This window comes from Mustela nivalis (assembly GCF_964662115.1).
Source record: "Mustela nivalis genome assembly, contig: HAP1_SCAFFOLD_1330, whole genome shotgun sequence".
Lineage (NCBI taxonomy): Eukaryota > Metazoa > Chordata > Mammalia > Carnivora > Mustelidae > Mustela > Mustela nivalis.
In genome coordinates this window covers 95,120-115,501 of record NW_028135334.1, presented here as the reverse complement: position 1 = coordinate 115,501, position 20,382 = coordinate 95,120, and the positions used below count along the sequence as shown (strand labels likewise).

General features: G+C 36.7%; 1 protein-coding gene across 1 annotated transcript in view; it reads left to right on the top strand.

Moving 5' to 3' along the window:
* Positions 1-5,234: 5,234 nt before the first annotated feature.
* Positions 5,235-20,382, top strand: part of NDUFS4 (NADH:ubiquinone oxidoreductase subunit S4) — a 108,189-nt gene continuing 93,041 nt past the window's right edge. The window contains exon 1 of the mRNA XM_082750587.1: positions 5,235-5,425. Within this exon, the coding sequence (XP_082606713.1) occupies positions 5,328-5,425 (98 nt within the window). The 5' untranslated portion in view covers positions 5,235-5,327. The remainder of the gene's footprint in view (positions 5,426-20,382) is intronic.

Genomic DNA, 20,382 nt, shown 5'->3' with positions numbered 1-20,382 from the left:
AATGGGGCGGAGGGCTGTGCGGTAGAATCTATCCAGGAGTTGGTCCAGAGGCTTGTGGTATGGCTCCAGGGGGGTCATGGTGGGCAGCAAATGGCACATCCATCGGCATATGCGAAAGAATGAACATAAAACAAGTGTTAGGTCCAAAAGTATGATCACATCCCTTAGATAGGATTCCCAATTACCAATTTTGTTAAATGGATCAGTGGATATCTAGAGCTTATTTAAAAATGAATAAACAAACAAACAAATAAATAAGGGGAATCATGACTTAAAAAATAAAGGGTCTCCTCCAAGGTTACCATATAATTCAGCAATTCCACCTCTGCGTATGTATCTGAAGTAAATGAAATCATTATCTTTGAAAGATATCTGTACTCTCACATTCATTGCAGGATAATTTCCTCATAGCCAAGACAGGAGAACAACCTAAGTGTTCATTGACAGATGAATAGATCAAGAAAATGTGATATATATGTATATACATATACATATACATATACATATACATATACATATACATATATATATATGAATATTATTCAGACACTAAAAAGTTGGAAATTGTGCCACTTGTTACAAAACAGATAAAAATGGAGGGCATTTTGCTAAATGAAATGAGTCAGAGAAGGACAAATGCCTTCTTAATTTATATGTGGAATCTAAAAAACTGAATTCATAGAAACAGAACAGATAAATGGTTTCCAGGGGCGAGGTGGGGTATTGGAGGTGGGTAGATGTTGGGGGAGGGATGGGTAAAGGTAGTCAAAGGATACAAACTTCCAATTATAGTATAAGTAAGTTCTGGGGAACTAATTGCTAAGCATGGTAACTCCCATTAACAATACTGCTTCATCCTATACTTGAAAGTTACTGAGAGTACATCTTAAAAATTCTCGCTCATTTCCCAGTCAGGGAATGTAAGAAAAAAATGCTCACCGCACATACATACTCAGAAAGGTAACCATGTGAGGTGATAGACGTGTTAACTAACCTTATTGTGCTACTCATTTTGCAATATATGCATCTATCAAATCATCATGTTTTACACCTTGAAATTACAAAATGTTATATGTCAGTTATATCTCAAGAGAGCTGGAGAAAAAAGAAAGTACTCCAAGAATATTAAGAATATCCAAGTCTAGGGGCACCTGGGTGGCTCAGTGGATTAAGCTGCTGCCTTCGGCTCAGGTCATGATCTCAGGGTCCTGGGATCGAGCCCCGCATCGGGCTCTCTGCTCAGCAGGGAGCCTGCTTCCCCCTCTGTCTCTGCCTGCCTCTCTGCCTACTTGTGATCTCTCTCTCTGTCAAATAAAATAAATAAAATCTTTAAAAAAAAAAAAAAAGAATATCCAAGTCTAGAATATTAGTAGTATGGAAGCAATTTTTAGGAGCACCTGTAATGACTCTCACAAGCAGTGTTCCCCAGAATATCATTTAGGAAATGAAATTATAGATAGTGAATTAAACAAAAAATACTCAATGAATTAAAATCATGAGGAGTCAGATAAATTTAGATAGTGAATATTAATTAGTAGTAAAACAAGGGCCTAAATTGCCATTTGTTGGGGCAGCTGGGTGACTCAGTTGGTTAAGCATCTGCCTTTCAGCCAGGGATCCTAGGATCAAGCCCCAGGTTGGGCTCCCTACTCAGTGGGGGGTCTGCTTCTCCCTTGCCCTCTGTTCCTCTCCCTGCTTGTGCGAGTGCTCTCTCTTTCTCAAATAAACAGTAAAATATTTCTTTAAAAATGCTGTTTTGTTTAGGGGTGATGAGCTGCTGAGTAAGATTTTGGTCACCATACATAATATGCAAGCAAAAAGTAAAGTCAGTTTTAATACTCCTACTGAAATATTGAACTGGTATTTAGACCTAGACATTTTATTAAATTTAGTGGTGGAGTCTACAGTTAGGTGACATTGTAAAAAATTAAGTAAATAAATGCACATGACAAGTTATTTCTATTCCACTCTTAGGCCTATATCCTCTATCTGAGGTCAGCAAGGACTTCGGCTATGGACAGCTGAGGGAACCCAGCAGAAGGTCAAGAGACCCAGAGATTCTACAGGTGTTTATTATTAGCAATCTGATTTGGGATCAAAGGCTGTGTAGAAAGGCAAACAGACCAGTGAAGTCTTTCCTCTGGATTCCAAATTCACAAAAGGAAGGGACTGGAAAAGGTGGTAGGTAGAGGGGTTGGGTTTTGGTCAATGGGACCAGGAAAAAGGCTCCAGTAAGCTGACCTGATGAACACTGGGACAGACCATAAGTTAGTCCTTAAAAAAGAAAACACCAAGGGCCCCAGGGTGGCTCAGTTGGTTAAGCATCTGCTTTTGGCTCAGGTCATAATCTTGGGGTCCTGCATCGGGTTCTCCACTGGTGGGGAGCCTGCCTCTCTCTGTGCATCCTGCTTGTGCTCTCTCTCACTCTCTCTCTCTCTCTCTCTGAAATAAATAAAATCTTAAAAAAAAAAAAAAGAAAGAAAACACCTTTATTAAAATTTAACCCAACAGAAATACCACCCTAGGGCTTAAATTCTCTCTGAAATAGAGAACCCAGAAATAGTATGGCCAAATTGATTTTTTGATAAAGGTACAAAAGCAATTCTATGGAAGAAAGTCTTTTTAAATAGAGTGCTAGAGCAACTGGACATCCACAGGTAAAAAATTGAATCTTGACCTAAACCTCTCACCTTATTAACCAAATAAGTGACTCAAAAAAGATCCTAGATTTAACTGTGAAAGGGAAAACTAAAAAACCTTTAGAAGAAAACATAGAGGGGCGCCTGGGTGGCTCAGTTGTTGTGTATCTGTATTCAGCTGGGGTCATGATCCTCTGGGTCCTGGGATTGAGCCCCACCCACATTGGGCTCCCTGCTTGGCTGAGAAGCCTACTTCTCCTTCAACCACTCCCCCTGCTTGTATTTCCTCTCTTGTTATGTCTCTCTGTCAAATAAATAAATAAAATCTTTTAAAACAATTTTAAAAAAAGAAGAAAAATTGGTGAAAATGTTTAAGACATAGGATTGGTGAATATATATAATATATTGGTGAAAACATTGGTGAAAAGTATAATCGATGAGCTTAAAAATGACCAATCTAGAATTCATCAAAATTTAATACATTTTCTAAGCAACAGACCCTATTAAGAGGATAAAACGACAAGCTACAGACAGGAGAAAATATTTGCAAACCGCGTATCTGATAAAGGACTCATATCTGGAATATATAAAGACCCAAAATGTAACACTAAAAACTAATGCAATTTGAAAATAAGCAAAAGACATGAGATATTTACTGCAAAGACTATACAGAGGGCAAATAAACACACGAAAAGATATTTAATATTATTAGCCATTAGGGGAATTAAATTAAGGCCATGATGAGATATTACAACACACCTATTATTAATGTTGATTGAGCTAAAATAAAAAATAGTGAAATAGCCACTGCTGGTGAGGATAAGGAGAAACTGTATCTCATATATTGCTGGTAGGAATGTAAAAAGGTACAGCTACTTTGAAAAATAGTAAGCATTTTCTTTAAAAAAAACAAACATACATGTATCACATGACCTAGCATTGGGTTTTCGAACACAATCCCAGAGAAATGAAATTTTATGTTTACACACACACACACACACAAAAACACCAGCATTCATAGCAGTTTTGTTTGTAATAGCCCCAAATGGGAAACCACCAAAATGTTTTGCAATGGGTGAATGGTTAAACAAATAGGTATGTCCGTACGTGTATCTTACTGGCTTTGCTCTTCTGGAGGATCCTAATACACCAGGAATGCTATTCAGCAATAAAAAGGAATGCACTGTTGATACACGCATTAACTCGAGTGGTTCTCAAGGGCATTATACTGAGTTTAAGAAGCCAACCTCAAGAAGTCATACACTGCATGAGTCTTTTATGTAACATTCTTGAAATGTCAAAATTACAAGAATGGAAACAGTACTGTTAAACCTTGAACAAAATGGGTTTGAACTATGTGAGTCCACATGTACTGGCATACTTTATTCATTTTTCAATAAATATAGTACATGTATTTTTTTTTAAGATTGTATTTATTTAAGTGACAGACAGCCAGAGAGAGAACACAAGCAGGGGAAGTGTGAGAGGGAGAAGCAGGCTTCCCGCTGAGAAGGGAGCCCCAAGTCTGGACGGTGGGAGAGGGGGACTCCATCCTAGGACCCCAAGATCAAGTTCTAAGCCAAGCCAAAGGCAGACGTCCAATGATGGAGCCACTTTTTTTTCTTTAACAAACCTTTTTTTTTTTTTTAAGGAAATTCTACACCAGAGGTAGGCCTAGAACTCACAAGTTTTTTGTTCTGTTTTGTATTAAAATTTTATTTATTTGAAAGAGAGAGCACACAGGTGTGAGTGCCAGTGGGTGGGGCCAGAGGCAGAGGCAGAGGCAGAGGGAGTAGACTCCCCTCTGAGCTGGAAGTCCAAAGTGGGGCTTAACCCCGGGACTCTAAGATCCAGACCTGAGTTTAAGGCAGGTGCTTAACAGGCTGAACCACCCAGGCACCTCAACTACCTTTTTATTTTAGATAAATCACAGCTTATCATTGTTTTTAAGGTCAGTAGCCCACAATACAAAGATGTTTCCAACACTGGTCTCAGAAGATAATTTTTGTTTTATATTTATGAAGCAATAATAATATTTTTGGTGTTTAGAACACAATTGCAGGTTCAGGATTGACTGGGAAGATAAGGATATCAAATATTGTGTTCCATTAGTTTTTTCTTTGAAATCCACATGTCAAAAAAAAATAACCTTTTCCAGGCCATGTGTCCGAACTGGAAAATATGATCCTTACAACTAGAGAACATCAAACTGAATACAGTCCTTCCTGAGGGCTTACATACTGAATCTGGCAACACTTTGGAAAAGTACTACTTTAGGTTCTCAAGAATCCAGAGAGCCCTCTGGCTCTTTCAGTGGGGTCAGCCCTAAAAATGCTCAGTCCTTTGAAAAAATTATGAGTTGCAGGTGTTTAAATTTTCCAGGTTGTTTGGGGCGGGGGAGGGGGGGGGACGTGTCTTCATTAAATAACTAGTCCTAACAACAAACAAGGATTACAATTTGTGGAGGTGATGTTTACACTTAATGCACTGCTGCATTGCTGCATTCATTTTCCTTCTTATCTGTCAGTGAAACCTTTCACCTCTTTTCTAAATTCCAGTATTTAACAAAACGACAAACACAAGTGAAGTAAACAAAAACCCACTCTATTACATTGTGGTTACAGAACCTTGAGAACGAAGGAAGTTTGTCCCTTCCGGAGATCCGTCCAGGCGTTTGCCTGCAGCAAGATGGCGGCGGTCTCAATGTCAGAGGCGCTGAGGCAAATGTTGTGGGGGAAAAGGGCAGTGGCTGTAGCTGCCATTTCCGTTTCCAGGGTTCCTAGCAGGTAACAGGATTGTCAGGCTTCTTTTTCAAGCTTCTGGGGTCTCTCCACTTTTGCGGGGGGTCTCTGCTGGCTGGGTCCCGGAGAAGGCCTCGGGGAAAGCGTTCTCTGCTGACCCCTTCCTCTGGAAAGGGCAGGCGGATTTGGGACTAGCTGCGATTCAGGGGCGCTGGCCAGGCGAGTGGGGGCGTGAATGCGGGGATGGGGGAGGAGGACGCATGATTTCTTGGAAGGTTTTGGACTGTTGCTGTGAGAGAGGGTCCGTGGGGGTAGGGTTGTCTCGGGGTCTGCGAGCCGAGCTTTAGCCGCCAGAGAAGGGGAGGAGTCTGATTTTCCTCTCCACTTTCCGCACTTATCCATTTTTTCACCTGTTTGCCCATCACGCCTCCCTGTTGGAAGGTTAGATCCCTCTCTCCCTTAACACGGTTTTAAGTGGTGTTAGTGGGTTTCTGTACAGAAAGATTGTTCATCAGACTGCTTGGTTGAAATTCATTGTTACTGAGCATATCACTGTTAGTAATACTGGAAGGTAATTTTTTAAAGGCTGGTGGTAATGTCGGCAAGTTTCCTGTCCAGAATTTTATTAAAGCTTCATAATATTTCAGAGGTTTTTTGCTATTATTGTTCTGCTTTGAAGCGTTTTTGTGATAGTGATATTTTTTTTCCGGCTGCATTAATTGTCGATTTCCCTGTTTTTTCGAATTTTCCTGACTTTATGTTGCTAACACAACAACACACACACTAGTATTTTTATTTGCGAAGAATTAGGTTTTATCGCTATTTTCGCTGCTTATTAGAAATCAGGGCATATATTGAATATTTTTATGCATGCTCTGGAGATTACTCTAAGAGCTTAGAATAACATGGAAAGACTGTATGGACAGATGGGGATGGTTAAAAAATTGGCTTAGTCAAATGCTACTTAATTTAGTGTTATATTAAAATATAAAGGGAATGCAGAGAGTTAGATCTAGAGTTAATTGGAAAGGATTTTTAGAGGTAGATTTTATTAAGTTTTAAATAGTGGGTGTTGGGGGCGTGGGGAGAAGAAGAGGATGTTGTGGGTAGGTTCAATGGCTTATGAAAAGCTTTGAAGGCGGTAGTGGATATATACATGATATTTGGTCCTTGGAAAATAAGGATGCTAAGATTAGGGAATGGTAAACAAGTTTGTGGTTAACTTTTATGTATGGGGAACTTGAAGAATGGAAAGTGCTTCTCTAAAATGCCTCACCGATTGACTTCCACTGTAAGAGAGGTGATCTAGTTTAGTTCTTGTTCTCTTAGACATTATGGAGATTAATTTTGCATTCCCAAGTAATGTATTCATAGTAGCCTTAGAACTCAAATTTGAAGGATCCACTGGTGCATGACTAATTAAGACATGACTGTATATTTAAGCTTAAGTCACAGCCATTTTGTCAGCTATTGTTGTAGTTGAAGTAAGATACTGGATTTTGGAAACTGATGATAATTAGTACTACTTATAAAGATTTAAAGAGTTTCGGCTTGCAAATGTGTTAGAAGAGATTTGAAAATAAAATATTACATCATATATGGTAACCTCTGTTTCACACTTTAAAAAACTTTGCTAAGGAAAACAAATTTTTAACACAAGCCAAATAACACATTTGTCTTTTTAAAAAAGATTTTATTTTTTAATTTTTAAAAACATTAATTTATTTCAGAGAGGGGAGGGGCAGAATGAGAAGGAGGAAGAGTCTCAGCTTGGAGCCTATTTCAGGGCTCAGTTCCACGACCCTGCGATCATGACTGGGATCATGACCTGAGCTGAAACCGAGAGTCAGATTTTTAACCAAGTGTGCCACCTGGGCACTCCTAAAGATTTTATTTTTAAGTAACCTCTACTCCCAGTAAGGTGCTTGAACTCAAAATCCTGAGATCAAGAGTCGCATGCCCTACTGACTAAGCCAGCCACGTGTCCTTGTTTATTTGCTTTCTGTAACACTTTTTTTTTTTAAGATTTTATTTATTTATTTGACAGAGATCACAAGTAGGCAGAGAGGCAGGCAGACAGAGATGGGGAAGCAGGCTCCCTGCTGAGCAGAGAGCCCGATGTGGGGCTCGATCCCAGGACCCCCCGAGATCATGACTGAGCCGAAGGCAGAGAGGCCTTAACCCACTGAGCCACTCAGGCGCCCCTGTAACACTTTTTTTTTTTTAACCCAGAGAGTTTATGGTCATTTCTCCCTTGAGGCAAATTTATAACCCTTCATTTTTACATATTATTGGCTTTTCATTGTTAAGTTTTCTCTTTCCAATATGATTCGGAGATAATGAGGGTCTGAAAAGTTTGTGGGTGGAAAGACAACTAATAAACTGGATAATTTAAATCTAAAATTCTTTTTATTGTAATGCTTCTAAAACATTTACAAATAATGTAACATTTCAGATCACTTGAATAAAATGAGGGAGAGTAGAATCAGGCAGTTGGTAAGAAGGGGAGTAATGAACAAATACTGAAGAAAGATGAGTAGAAGGAAAGACGAAGTTACGTTAGCCTGTATCAAATTAACTATAGTACATCTGTAAGAAACAAAAGCAAACCAAAAAACCCAATAACATACATAAGGGTGAAAAATGATTTAAAACAGTATAGATGATTCAGTTGATCTAGTTAATGAGCTCATGCTCTAGAATGTCATAGTTTCCACATACTTCTCATTTCCCTGGATTGAGTGAGGAGGGGAAACCTGAGTCAGTGGCATACATTTATTCTTACTTTCCTGGACTTACCTATGGAATTGTCCAGGGTAAATTTAACTACTTAGGATTTTAATTTAAAAGCCAGGTAAAGGGGTACCTAGATGGCTCAGTGGGTTAAAAGCTAGGTAACATGGTACACTGTTTCAAAATAGCAATACTTTGGACTCTGTGCTTGATACAGTGGTTTTTGTTTTCTTTAACCTGTTCATGTATACTTACCTAGCCTTGTTTCATTATTTCTCATTAAAAAAAAATTATTTTATTTATTTATTTGTCAGAGTGGGAGCTGCAGGCAGAGGGGGAGGGAGCAATAGGCTCCTCACTGAGCAGAGAGCCTGCCCTGGGGCTCCACCCCAGGACCCTGGGATCATGACATGAGCCGAAGGCAGAGGCCTTAACCCACCGAGCCACCCAGGCGCCCCTTTGGGAGGCTTCTTTTGTGCTCCTATCTCTGGCTTTTGTGCTGCCCTATTTTCTTTTTCAGCATTGGAGAAGCCAGTATGAAATTATGAGGTTCTCCAGGACCCTCTTTTGAGTAAGATGTGCTAAAGATGACAGTCCCAAGGTTGACAAGAGTTCTGTGTATGTTACACCTTGCTGTGAAATTGTCTTAGCCCATTTTGAGAAACGTCTAGGACATATAAACCAGTTGATGGCTTCATTTCAGATAAGCTGGATAAATTTCTCTCTGAAGTGCAGCTACTTTCGCTTTCTTTGAAACATGTCAAAGCCAAGTTCAGTGAACTTGAAGTATCTCTAAAGTGTCTTTTTTTTTCTTTTCTTTTCTTTTTTTTTAAGTAGGCTCCATGCCCAGTGCTGAGTCCAAGGTGGGGCTTGAACTCAGGACCGTGAGATTAAGACCTGAGCTGAGATTGAGTCGGAAGCTTAACTGACTGAGCCACAAAGGCTCCACTAAAATGTCTTCTAATAGATTTCATTGTTTTGCTTATTTTCCTCATTAAGAAATACCTTTAATTGGTCTATTTTCTTCAGTAGTGGACATCTTTGTTGAATTCTTAGAATTAAATATTTTAATACATTCATCACAGTGTCTGGTACATAGTAAATCTTACCTAAATAAACTCTACTTTTATTTTTGGTTTGAATATCTGACCATGTTTCTTTTCTTTAATCTTGTGATATTGTGGTAATTGCTGTTATTGTTTAAAATACTTGCCTCTGTTCCATGTGCAGGATTATACATCACTGCCTCCTTAGCCAAGTGATTTGTTTGGGCCAATGTAATGTTACTGGCAATAATACACCATGTCAGGCAAAAGCTATAGGACCTGTCCTATGTTTTACCATGTCTCTTTTCCCTCTGCCTATGAGGTAGACATTTTAGGTGGGATATTTTTCTTTTAGCTTAGGTTCTGGAATGAAGAGCACATGGAGCAAAGATAGAAGCTGGTTCTTAACAGATTGTGTAAAATATAAAGTCACTAAGAAATAAATCTTTGTTGTATGTTACAAAGATATTTAGATTGGTAGTTGCCTCAGCATAACAACCTATACTGATCCTTTCGTTACACATGTACATGTACACACACTTGTAAATGAGTAATTTTTAGTACATGGACTGATAATCAGTAGTGAGGCCACTGGCTTTTGTAGTGCTGGAAAATTTTTTTGACTGCAAAAAGTTTTTTGTATTTTTGTATACTTCATGACACCCATGTAATAGCACACACATAATAGGTAAATGTTTATCACATAGATGAGTAAATACATATTTAGAGATGTGTGATTGTGAGGAAAAACAGGAAGCCATGGGTACTATTTCTATTAGTAGCCTTGTCAATGAAAGCCAAGGAAGCTACATAAATGTGAATATAACTACCTAATATATAACTAACCTACATAACCTATAACTAACCTATAACCTATAACTAACCTACATAAATGTGAATATAAAATATCTACAGGACATACTTTTTTTTAATTACTTGAGGTGGTCTTAGGTTAGGATATTAACCTAAAACTGTGTTATGCTTCTGGATTGAAGTTGTCTTACAGATTTTTTTTGAACTCATAAATTTCCTTGACAAATGTCCTGATTCTTATATTCAAATTTTTAAAAAGAGGTGGAAATGAATTTACTTGGGAAAGGGTATTCATGGAATATGATAATTTTTTTGGAATAATAGTAACTAAATGTGATTGTTAGATTTGTGTTCTGCAAACCACTTTACATGAAGTTTTTAAAAAGTTCATTAATTTTATGTTTGGCTTAATGGAGAAAGAAGGAGCAATTTGATTCCTTTCTAATTAATACATGTTTTCTTGGTATGGGATGAATAAAGAATAAAGCAATTTCAAATGGAGATGCTTCTAAAGTAAATCCCTTGGTGAAAGTTGAGAATCATTTTTATGGTATTTGTTCTGAGCACAAATTACTAATAGCTGACATTTATTCCTCACTCTGTATTAGTCACTGTGCCACTACTTCACCTGCATTATATTCTGTATTTTTCACAGTAATCCTGTGAACTTAGGTGTTCTTGTTTTTCTCATTTTTCAGACATACAGATGAGAAAACAGATTTTAAAATTTACATTGCTAGGAAATAATCCGGTTTAGCAGTCTAAAGGAATGTCTTGACTTTAGTAGTGAGAAATACAGGTGTGATAATAGAAAATTAAAACCTTGGTGTCTTCTGTTTTTATTTTAGCAAAATATCTTTGAGAAACTATCTGATGCTCTTTACTTTCACTCTACTGTTCCTTTTGTACAGTGAGAGTCTCCAGTTGAGAAATTAGGTTTTTTTGTTTTATTTTTTTGTAGTAAGGATTTTGTTCTCTTAAGTTTGGTAATGATTTTTGGTGAGAAACTTTTTATATGTGACTTGATTATTATACTTTCTTACCCTCTTATAAAAAACTCATGAGATACATGTATTAAACAAGGTAAACTGAACCTGTTTCTCTTTTTTTCTTATTACAGTGATCATGAGAAAAAAGATATTGTATTCTTATTCCTTTAAAAACTATCAAGTGTTTGCTATACTTTCTGAATTCTTTTGTCTGCTTTCTAATAGTGTTTTTGTGTCCTCCTTTGACTGATTCACTTCTCTTTAGCAGTTTCACTATCCTTTTTCATTTATCATAAGTTTGAATACCAAGCAAGTAAAACTGTTAGGATTTTGTGTAAAACAAAGTAGGCTTAATGAAGCTCTAATGATGGCTGAAATTTATTTTGTTGTGATTAAAACCTTGAGCTCTGGGGCGCCTGGGTGGCTCAGTGGTTTAAAGCCTCTGCCTTCCGCTCAGGTCATGATCCCAGGGTTCGACCTGATCCCAGGGTTCTGGGATCGAGCCCCCACATCGGGCTCTCTGCTCAGCGGGGAGCCTGCTTTGTCCTCTCTCCCTCTCTCTGCCTGCCTCTCTGCCTGCTTATGATCTCTATCTGTCAAATAAATAAATAAATAAATAAATAAATAAATAAATAATTTTGAAAAAAATCTTAAAAAAACAAACAAACTTTGAGCTTTCTTAAGATTGACAGATCATTACATATAATACATGCGCTCTTATTATAACTTTTTTTTTTAGTTTACAGTATCCAAAGACCCTCATGGAACCTTACTGTACCTGAATTATGATGGAGTGACTAGATCCTTCATAATGACTTTCATCTAAATATTTGGATACTTAGCAAACTATTTAAGTCTTGTCTTTTAAATAGTGGCAGGAGAGCAATTTAGAATTCCTGTTTTAGATTTCCTTTCTGTTGTCTTATTTTGATAAGGTGAATACAACCTTAGGTTCTTTAGAACTAGCTAGTTGTCAAATGTGACTTTTTTTTTTTTTGCCTTTACTCATTAGACTTAATTTTTTCTTTTATGGGATCTTGCTCTAGTTTAGTGCTTTTTAAACCCTTGCTGTGCCTCAGAATCACCTGTTGTGTGCATAAAAAATTGAGATGCCTTGGCTCCAGTATATAGTAGTTCAATAAATTTAGGTTGAGGTTTAGCTCCGTGGTGATTCTGATGGGAAGCTAGGGCTGAAAATTATTGTTTGTGTTTTAAAATAGTTTCTATGCTATATATCTTGAAAGACTTTCGAAATGCATTTTTCCTTGAGGGAAAGGTTGGAGATTTCCAGAAACAAACAAAAATTCTCCCATTTTTGCATATTCCCTAATCTAAAGTTTTATGCTTTTTACCCATGCACTGTATGGAGGCTTTTTCTTGGGAGAAATATTTCTTTGAGGCAGAGCAGGCATTTTGATAATTTTGGAGAAAGCAGGCCATGTTACTGGCTCTCTAGAGACTCTTGTTCTTCCTTTTGGAAGGTCTCAGGTTTAATACAGCACAGCTGTTGAACTCTGCCCTTCTAAGTTTTAAGAAGAAAGTGTTTTATCCTTTAAAATGGAAATGCCTTTTTTAGGGAGGTGGTCTTTGGCTAGATACAGTTCTATAAGAAAGTTGCATGCTTTTCTGGAGTTCTTTTGTTTCAGTGTTTTCTTAGAATTGTTTCAGATATTGAGAGCACAGTCTCTGAGAGTAAAGATCTGGCTGCTTTTGTAATATGTTTTGCTATATCCTTAACAAAGCTAGATGAAGAGTTTATTTCTTTGTGTTTTCTAGGACTTGAAAATATGTTCTTTCCTTTATTCAGCCACTCCATACATAAGGAAATGGTCCTTGAATAGGGTTTACTAGACAAAAGATCCTGTTCTAGATGACTGTTCAGCAAGCCATATGCTTCTCCTAAAAATGTCAGTCTGTCTTGATGAGCTTTAAAGTGAATGCAGATGTTTTGGCTCTTTTGAGGACTACCACTTTTTGTGTGGAAAGAACACTTCTTTTTCAGGAGATTTCTTCACTATACTTATAGAAATTTGCATGAAATTGATATTTATAACTTCTGTCTTTTAAGCCTAATGAAATTATATTTCATTAGGCATTAGTAATTTGAGTTTAATTTTAATATCCTTAGAATAAATCAGATTTGGGGAAATAAAATAGGCCTCAATATGGCTTTTGTTAAGATTTTGTATTTATTTAGTCTTTTTCAAAATTTGTAACTCAAAGTGCTATATAGTGTTTACCTTTATGCAGTGAAAGGTGATATTTTGACAGGATAAGTTGCCTTTTTAGATGTTCAGTGCCTTCTGCTTTAATAGGTTAACTGTAGAAGTTACAGTCCATAGATTCATACAGTGTTTGAGTTGGGAGAAAACTGTAGGATCATCCTGCCTGACCTTTTGTTTAATGCAAGAATTTCTAGAATTTCCTGCTTCTTGATTGTCTAAGAATTGAAGAATAAATGCCGAATTTTGGGAAGCCCTAAAAAACCCTTTGTACTTTTGGATTCGTTGGTAAATGATAATTCCCTCTAATACTACACAGAAAAATTCTAACCCCATGCATATGTCAGCCTTTTGGATAATTGAAAACCTTTGTCATTACTCATTCTTGCCTGTAAGTCTATGCTCCAGGCTCTTTCTGACAAATAAATAAAATCTTTTAAAAAAGAAATAAAATTTTATCTTTAAAATTTTAAAGAAAAGGGGCACCTATGAGGCTCAGTCAGTTGAATGTCTGCTTTTAGTATGAATTATGGGTTCAGGGTCCTGGAACCAAGCCCCATATTGGGCTCCCTGCTTAGCGGGGGACCTGCTTCTCCTTCTCTTTCTGCTGCTGTCGCTGCTTGTGCTCTCTAGCTCTATCAAATAAATTAATAAAATCTTAAAATAAAATAAAATTATAAAGAAAAATTCACTTTTTCCTTTTGAAATTTTTTAGTTTTTAGAATTTAGTACATGTATAGATTTGTGTGAAGTTACCACAATAATCAGGGTACAGAATACCAAAAGACTTCATCACCCCAAAAAACTCCCTCCTGTTATGCCTCTCAGCTCTTATAATCTCTGGCAGTAAGTTATCTCTTCTTTTTTTAAAAGATTATTTATTTATTTACTTATTTGAAAGTAGAAAGAGCAGGAGCGGAGGGGGGGGGGGGAGAGAAGCAGACTCACAGCTGATCAAGGAGCTTGATGCAGGACTCCGTCCCAGGACCTTGGGATCATGACCTGAGCTGAAGGCAGATGCTTAACAGACTGAGCCACCCAGGCGCCCCATAGTTATCTCCATAGTTTTGTAATTTTGAGACTGTAATATAAATGGAACCATAATACAGTCTTGAGAAGATTGGTTTCATTCACTCAGCATAATGAGATTCATGGAAGTTGTTGTGTTTATCAGTAGTCTATTATTTTTATTGCTAAGTAGTACATATTTTATTGTGTGGATGTACCCCACAGTTTATCCATTGACCCCTTGAAGGGCATTTGGATCATTTCTGGGTTTTGACAGTTACAGATAGAGCCACTATAAACATTTGTGTACTGAAGTTTATGTGAACATGATTTCATTTCTCTAGAGTTAGCTACTCAGGAGGGAGATTCCTGGGTCATTGGTAACATGTTTAACTTTATAATGTACTGCTAAAACATTTTTTAGAGTCGTTGTACCATTTTGCTTTTCCACCAGGGATGTATGAAAGTTTCGTTGCTCTGCATCCTCATTGGCATTATATTGTCAGTATTTTTAATTTAGCCATTTTATTTCTTTTTAAGATTTTTACTTACTTATTTGACAGAGAGAAAGATCACAAGTAGGCACAGAGGCAGGCAGAGAGAAAGGGAGAAGTAGGCTCCCCGCTGAGCAGAGAGCCTGATGCAGGGATTGATCCTAGGACCCTTACTGAGATCATTACCTGAGTGGAAGCAGAGACTTACCCCACTGAGCCACTCAGGCGCCCCTAATTTAGCCATTTACATATTTAATTTATACATATACATACATTTATATATTTATACATATAATTTATACATTTATACATTAGGTGTATGATAACTTCGTTCTGGTTTTTACTTTTTTATTTCATTTTTTAAAAAGATTTTATTTGAGAGAGGAAAATAAAAAAGAGAGAAAGCATAAGCTGGGAGGGGGCAGCAGAGGGACAAGCAGACTTCCCACTGAATGTGGAACCCTCCATGGGCTTGATCCCAGGATCCTTAGATCATGAACTGAGCCAAAGTCAGATGCTTAACTGACTGAGCCACTGAGCTGTCCTTTCATTGTGGTTTTTAAATAATAACTTTATTGAAAAATAATGTAGGTCATAAAATTCACTCAAAATTTGATGGGTTTAGTATATTTACAGAGTTGTACAACGATTCATTGTTAGTTTAGAACATTTTTATGGCCCCAAAAAGAAAGTCTGTGCCCACGCACTATTAATTCCTGTTTCTCCCTTTCCCCAGCCTTAGGTAGCCATTAATATACTTTCTGTCTCTGTAGATTTGTCAGCTCTGGACATTTCATACAAATGGAATCATGTGATCTTTTGTGATGGGCTTTGTTTACTTAGCATAATGTTTTCAAGGTTTGTCCAAGTTGTAGCATGTATCAGTACTTTATTCCTTTTTATTGATATAATAATATTCTGTTGTATGGACATACCACATTTTATTTTTTCATTCTTGATGGACATTGGGGTTGCTTTCACTTTACGAATAATGACCTATGAAACATATACAAGTTTTTGTGTAGACATGTTTTTATTCTCTTGGGGATATACAGAAGAATTAAATGTGCTGGATAATGTTATAGCTCTGGTCTTTGGAGTAACTGCCAGACTCTTTCCAAAGTGGTTGTATCATTTTGTATTCCTACTAGCAGTAAATGAGGGTTCCAGTGTCTTCACAACCTTGCTAACACTTGTTACTGTTTTATTATAACCATCCTAGTTGAGTGTGAAATGGTATCCAGTGGTTTTGATTTGTATTTCTGTAATAGGTAACTTATTGTTGTTTATATCTATTTCCCTGATGGCTAATGATGTTGAATATTAGGGAATATTTGTTTATATCTTCTGCTCATTTTTAATTGGGCTGTTTTCCTTTTTATTATTAAAGATTTATTTATTTTAGAGAATTCATGCATGCTACAGAGAGGGATAGAGGGAGAGGGAAACTCTGTGCTGAGCCCTGCGTTGGGCTAGATCCCAGGACCCCTGGCCCTAGATCATAACCCGAGTGGAAACCAAGAGTCAAATGCCCAATTGACTGCACCACTGATGTGCCCCAGACTGTTTGTTTTCTTATTGTTAAGCTCTGAGAGTTCCTAAAATATTCTGAATATAAGCCTTTTGACAGGTATGTGATTTGTAAATATTTTCCCCCATTCGGTAGCTTTTCTTTTCATTCTTTTTTTTTTTTTTAAGATTCTATTTATTTATTTGACAGACAGAGATCACAAGTAGGCAGAGAGGCAGGCAGATAGAGGAAAGCAGGTTCCCTGCTGAGCAGAGAGCCGGATATGGGGCTTGATCCTATGACCTGAGCATAAAGCAGAGGCTTTAATCCACTGAGCCACCCAGCACCCCTCTTTTCATTCTTTTAATGGTATCTTATAGAGTAAAAGTATTAATTTTGATAAAGTATCCTTTACTAGTTTTTTTTTCTTTTATGACCTGTACTTTGGTTATCCTAAGAACTCTGCCTAACCCTGTCAATGAACTCTCTTGCTCAGCTGTAGACTCCCAACAGCTGAATTTCTCACTGCACTTTCTTGAGGTACTGACGGAGAAATTTTGCAAAGACCTAAGCATTTCAACCATCAGACCAAAAAGACTGGATAGCAACAGAATGGCTAAAAAACTATACCCTACCCATTCCATCTCTATGTTGGGTAACAACCCCTGGTCATGAAGATTTATTTGTATTTTCAAAGTTTTGAAGTAATGTTTTATGTTCAGATCTATGATCCATTTTGAGTGAATTTTTATATAAAGTGTGAGGTTTAATTTGAGGTTAATTTTTTTGCATATGAATGTGTACTTGTTCAACACCATTTATTGTAAAGACTGCCTTTTTTTTTTTTTTTTAAAGGTTTTAAATAATCTCTAATCCAACATGGAGCTTGAATTTACAGCCCCAAGATCAAGAGTTGAATGCTTTACTGACTGAGCCAGGCAGGCACCCTAAAGATCATCCTTTTTACTTTGAATTGCTTTTGCACCTGTATCAATAATCATTTGGTTATATTTGTCTGTGTCTGTTTCTGTATTCTCCATTCTGTTCCATTGATCTAAATACCTTTGGCAGTACCACAAAGTCTTGATTACTATAGCTTTGTAGTAAATGTGTGTTATAATTGAGTGATTATGATTTTTCCAATTTCATTTTTTTTCAAAAAATTTTAGGTATTCTAGTTTCTTTGCCTTTTCCTTCTAAATTTTAGAATCAACTTATTAATATCTATAGAAATCCAGTTGAGATTTTGATTGGTTGCTTTATATTTATAGATTAATTTGATGAGAATTGTCCTTCTTACTATGTTGAGTCTCCCAGTCTGTAAACATGGTGTGTTTCATTTATTGATTGTCTTCATCAAAAAAATTTTTTTTAATTTTAGTTTTGAATGTTCAGATCCTACAGCTGTTTTGTTAGATCCATGTCTAAGCATCTCAGTTTGGGGGAGCTATGGTAGATATCATTATATTTATTTATTTATTGCATTGTTTTTACATTTTCAGTTTTTAATACTACATTGCTGTATGCAGAAATAGGAGATTCTAGGGCACCTGGCTGGCTCAGTGGGTAGAGTATGCAACTATGGATCTTGAGGTTATGATTTCAAGCCCCACATTGAGCATAGAGCTTACTTAAAAAAAAAAAAAAAAAAAAAAAAAAAAAAAAGGACTGATTTTGTGTAATGACTTTGTATCCCATAACCCTGCTAAATTTATTTGTCCTATAAGTATTTCGTAGAGTCTATGGAATTTTTTAAAGTAGGTAATCATGTGGTCTGTGAATAAGAACGATTTATTTCTTCTGTTGCAGTCTCTGTGCTGTTTCTTTTTATCTTCCCAGAAGATGTTAACTAAGAGTAGTAAAAGTAGATGTTCTTGCTATTTATCAATCTTAGGGGAAAACATTCAGTTTTTCACCATTAAGTATAATGTTAGCTTCATTTTTTTAAAATGCCTTTTATCAGATTAAGGAATTCCTAGTTTGCTAATAGTTTTTATCATGAATGGATGTTCTGTTTACCTCATGGCTTTTTTGCATCAATTGACATATTTCTGTGGTTTTCTTCTTTAGATAGTTAATATTGTGCATTATATTGCTTGATTTTCAAATACTGAAATAGCCTTGCATTCTCAGGATAAAACTCCTGTGGGTCCTGTTGTTGATACTTTGTTGAGGATTTTTGCCTTATGTTAATGGAGGATATTGGCCTGTAGTTAGTTTGTTTGCTTGCTTACTTGCTTTCTTGAACTGTTTAGATTTGGTATCAGGGTAATGCTGGACTCCTAAAATGAACTAGGAAGTATTTCCCCATCTTCTTTTTTCTTTTGAATTGCTTTGGTTTCATGCCATAATTCTGATACGTTGTATTTTATTTTATTTAGTTTAAAGTATTTTCTTATTTCCCTTGAGACTTCCTCTGATGCGTGAATTATTTCAAGATTTTTGTTTGATTTCCGAGTATTTGGAGATCTTCGTCTCATTTTTCTGTTAACTAATTTCTAGTTTATTTGCATTAGATTCTGAAAACCCAGTTCCCTGGGTTTCCCTTTTCAGTTTCCATTCAGAAAATGTGGCTCTTGTTACTCTGTTCTGTAGTCAGGGGCTAAAGAGAGACAGAAAAAACCAAACCAAACCAAACTAAACAAACAAAAAAACCAGTGTATGTTGGTCCTGCCTTCTTAGAGAAATGGGGAAGAAGGTTTCCTTCCCTCAGATGTTGGTTCTTGCAGGTTTCCATGTGGCCATGAGATTGCCTTTGGCTTGTGCATGCAGTGCATGAGAGAATGGGAAAAAGAAGAAAAACATGGGCAATTTCCACACTTGTTCATTTCCATTAGTTGTCTTTCTAGCTCCTTGGGTCAGAATGATTCTTTTGGAGAAGTGTTCACTCCTGGATTTCCACCTGCATTAAGTTCATTAATTGCTGCATTAAGGGATACTGGAGGGAAAATATGATAAACTTATTTTGGTTGATACTTCACATTCTGGTGATATTCCCTGATCTGCCTGCTGTTTGCTTTTTAGTCTTCAGAAAGCTGTTCTATGTATTCTGTCCTGAGTTCTATGTATTCTGCTAGTCAGTGAGAGAGACAGAGTAGAGTGTGCTTACTACACCTTACCAGGACCAGACATTTTAGGATAATTTTTTAAAAAGCTAAATTCTAATATTTCTTGTATTTTAGCACATCTGAATAGATTTAAAAGATGTAAAAATGATTCAAAAAATTTCTTCATATAGATTCTAAACCACCGATTCTCAACTTTTGTAGAAGGAAGGGATGAATTAACATACCAGAATCTTAGAAATGAGACAGAGAAAGGGGTTCAAAGTACGAGTGCCCTTGGTTGAAAACCATAATATTTAATAAATAATAAAAGATGGAAGTTTGTTGACCATATAAATATACAAAGATATACATTAAGTCACTGACTTAGATCACCAACCAATAAATCTTAACTTGTTTAGAGGATACGGTAGTCAGATTTATTTTGAGTAACTGATGAAAATTTTAGTAACTTTAATATGTACTCATATATAAAATCAGAGTTCTGTTTTTAAGGAATTCATGGATCCCATGTTTTGTAGCCCTTCTGTAGAGAGTGTTAGATCTTACAAGATGTTTTGTTTATACCAGCTCTTGTGTTAGACCTTTCTCAGTTACAGGTGACAGAAACCTAGAAACTCAAATGACCAGCTTATGCAAGATGAGGGAATTGGTTTATATTACCAAGCAATGGAAAGGGCAAGGGTACAGCTAACTCATCTCAGGGACCAGAGCTAGACAGCTACCAGGCTCTTTCTAATTTATCTCTGTCATTCTTTGAGTGACAGCTACTACTTCAGATTGTTTTTTTCCTATGTGGCAGTTATCATAGCTGATGAAGGTTTTTTTGGGCTTATAGCTCATATCTTTATCACCAGGGAGAGACTAAAAAGCCTTTTCTTTGGTACCAAGTTTTAAAAATCTTGGAGAGAGGCACCTGACCGGCTCATTTGGTTAATGGTCTACCTTCAGCTCACGTCAGCTCACGTCATGATCCCAGAACCCTGGGATCAGAGCCCCAGGTTGTGTCTGGCTTCCTGCTCAGTGGAAAATCTGCTTCTCTGTCTCCCTCTGCCCCTCCCACTCATGCCTTCTCTCTTAAATAAATCGATAAAATTTTTAAAAATAAAAAAATAAAAATCT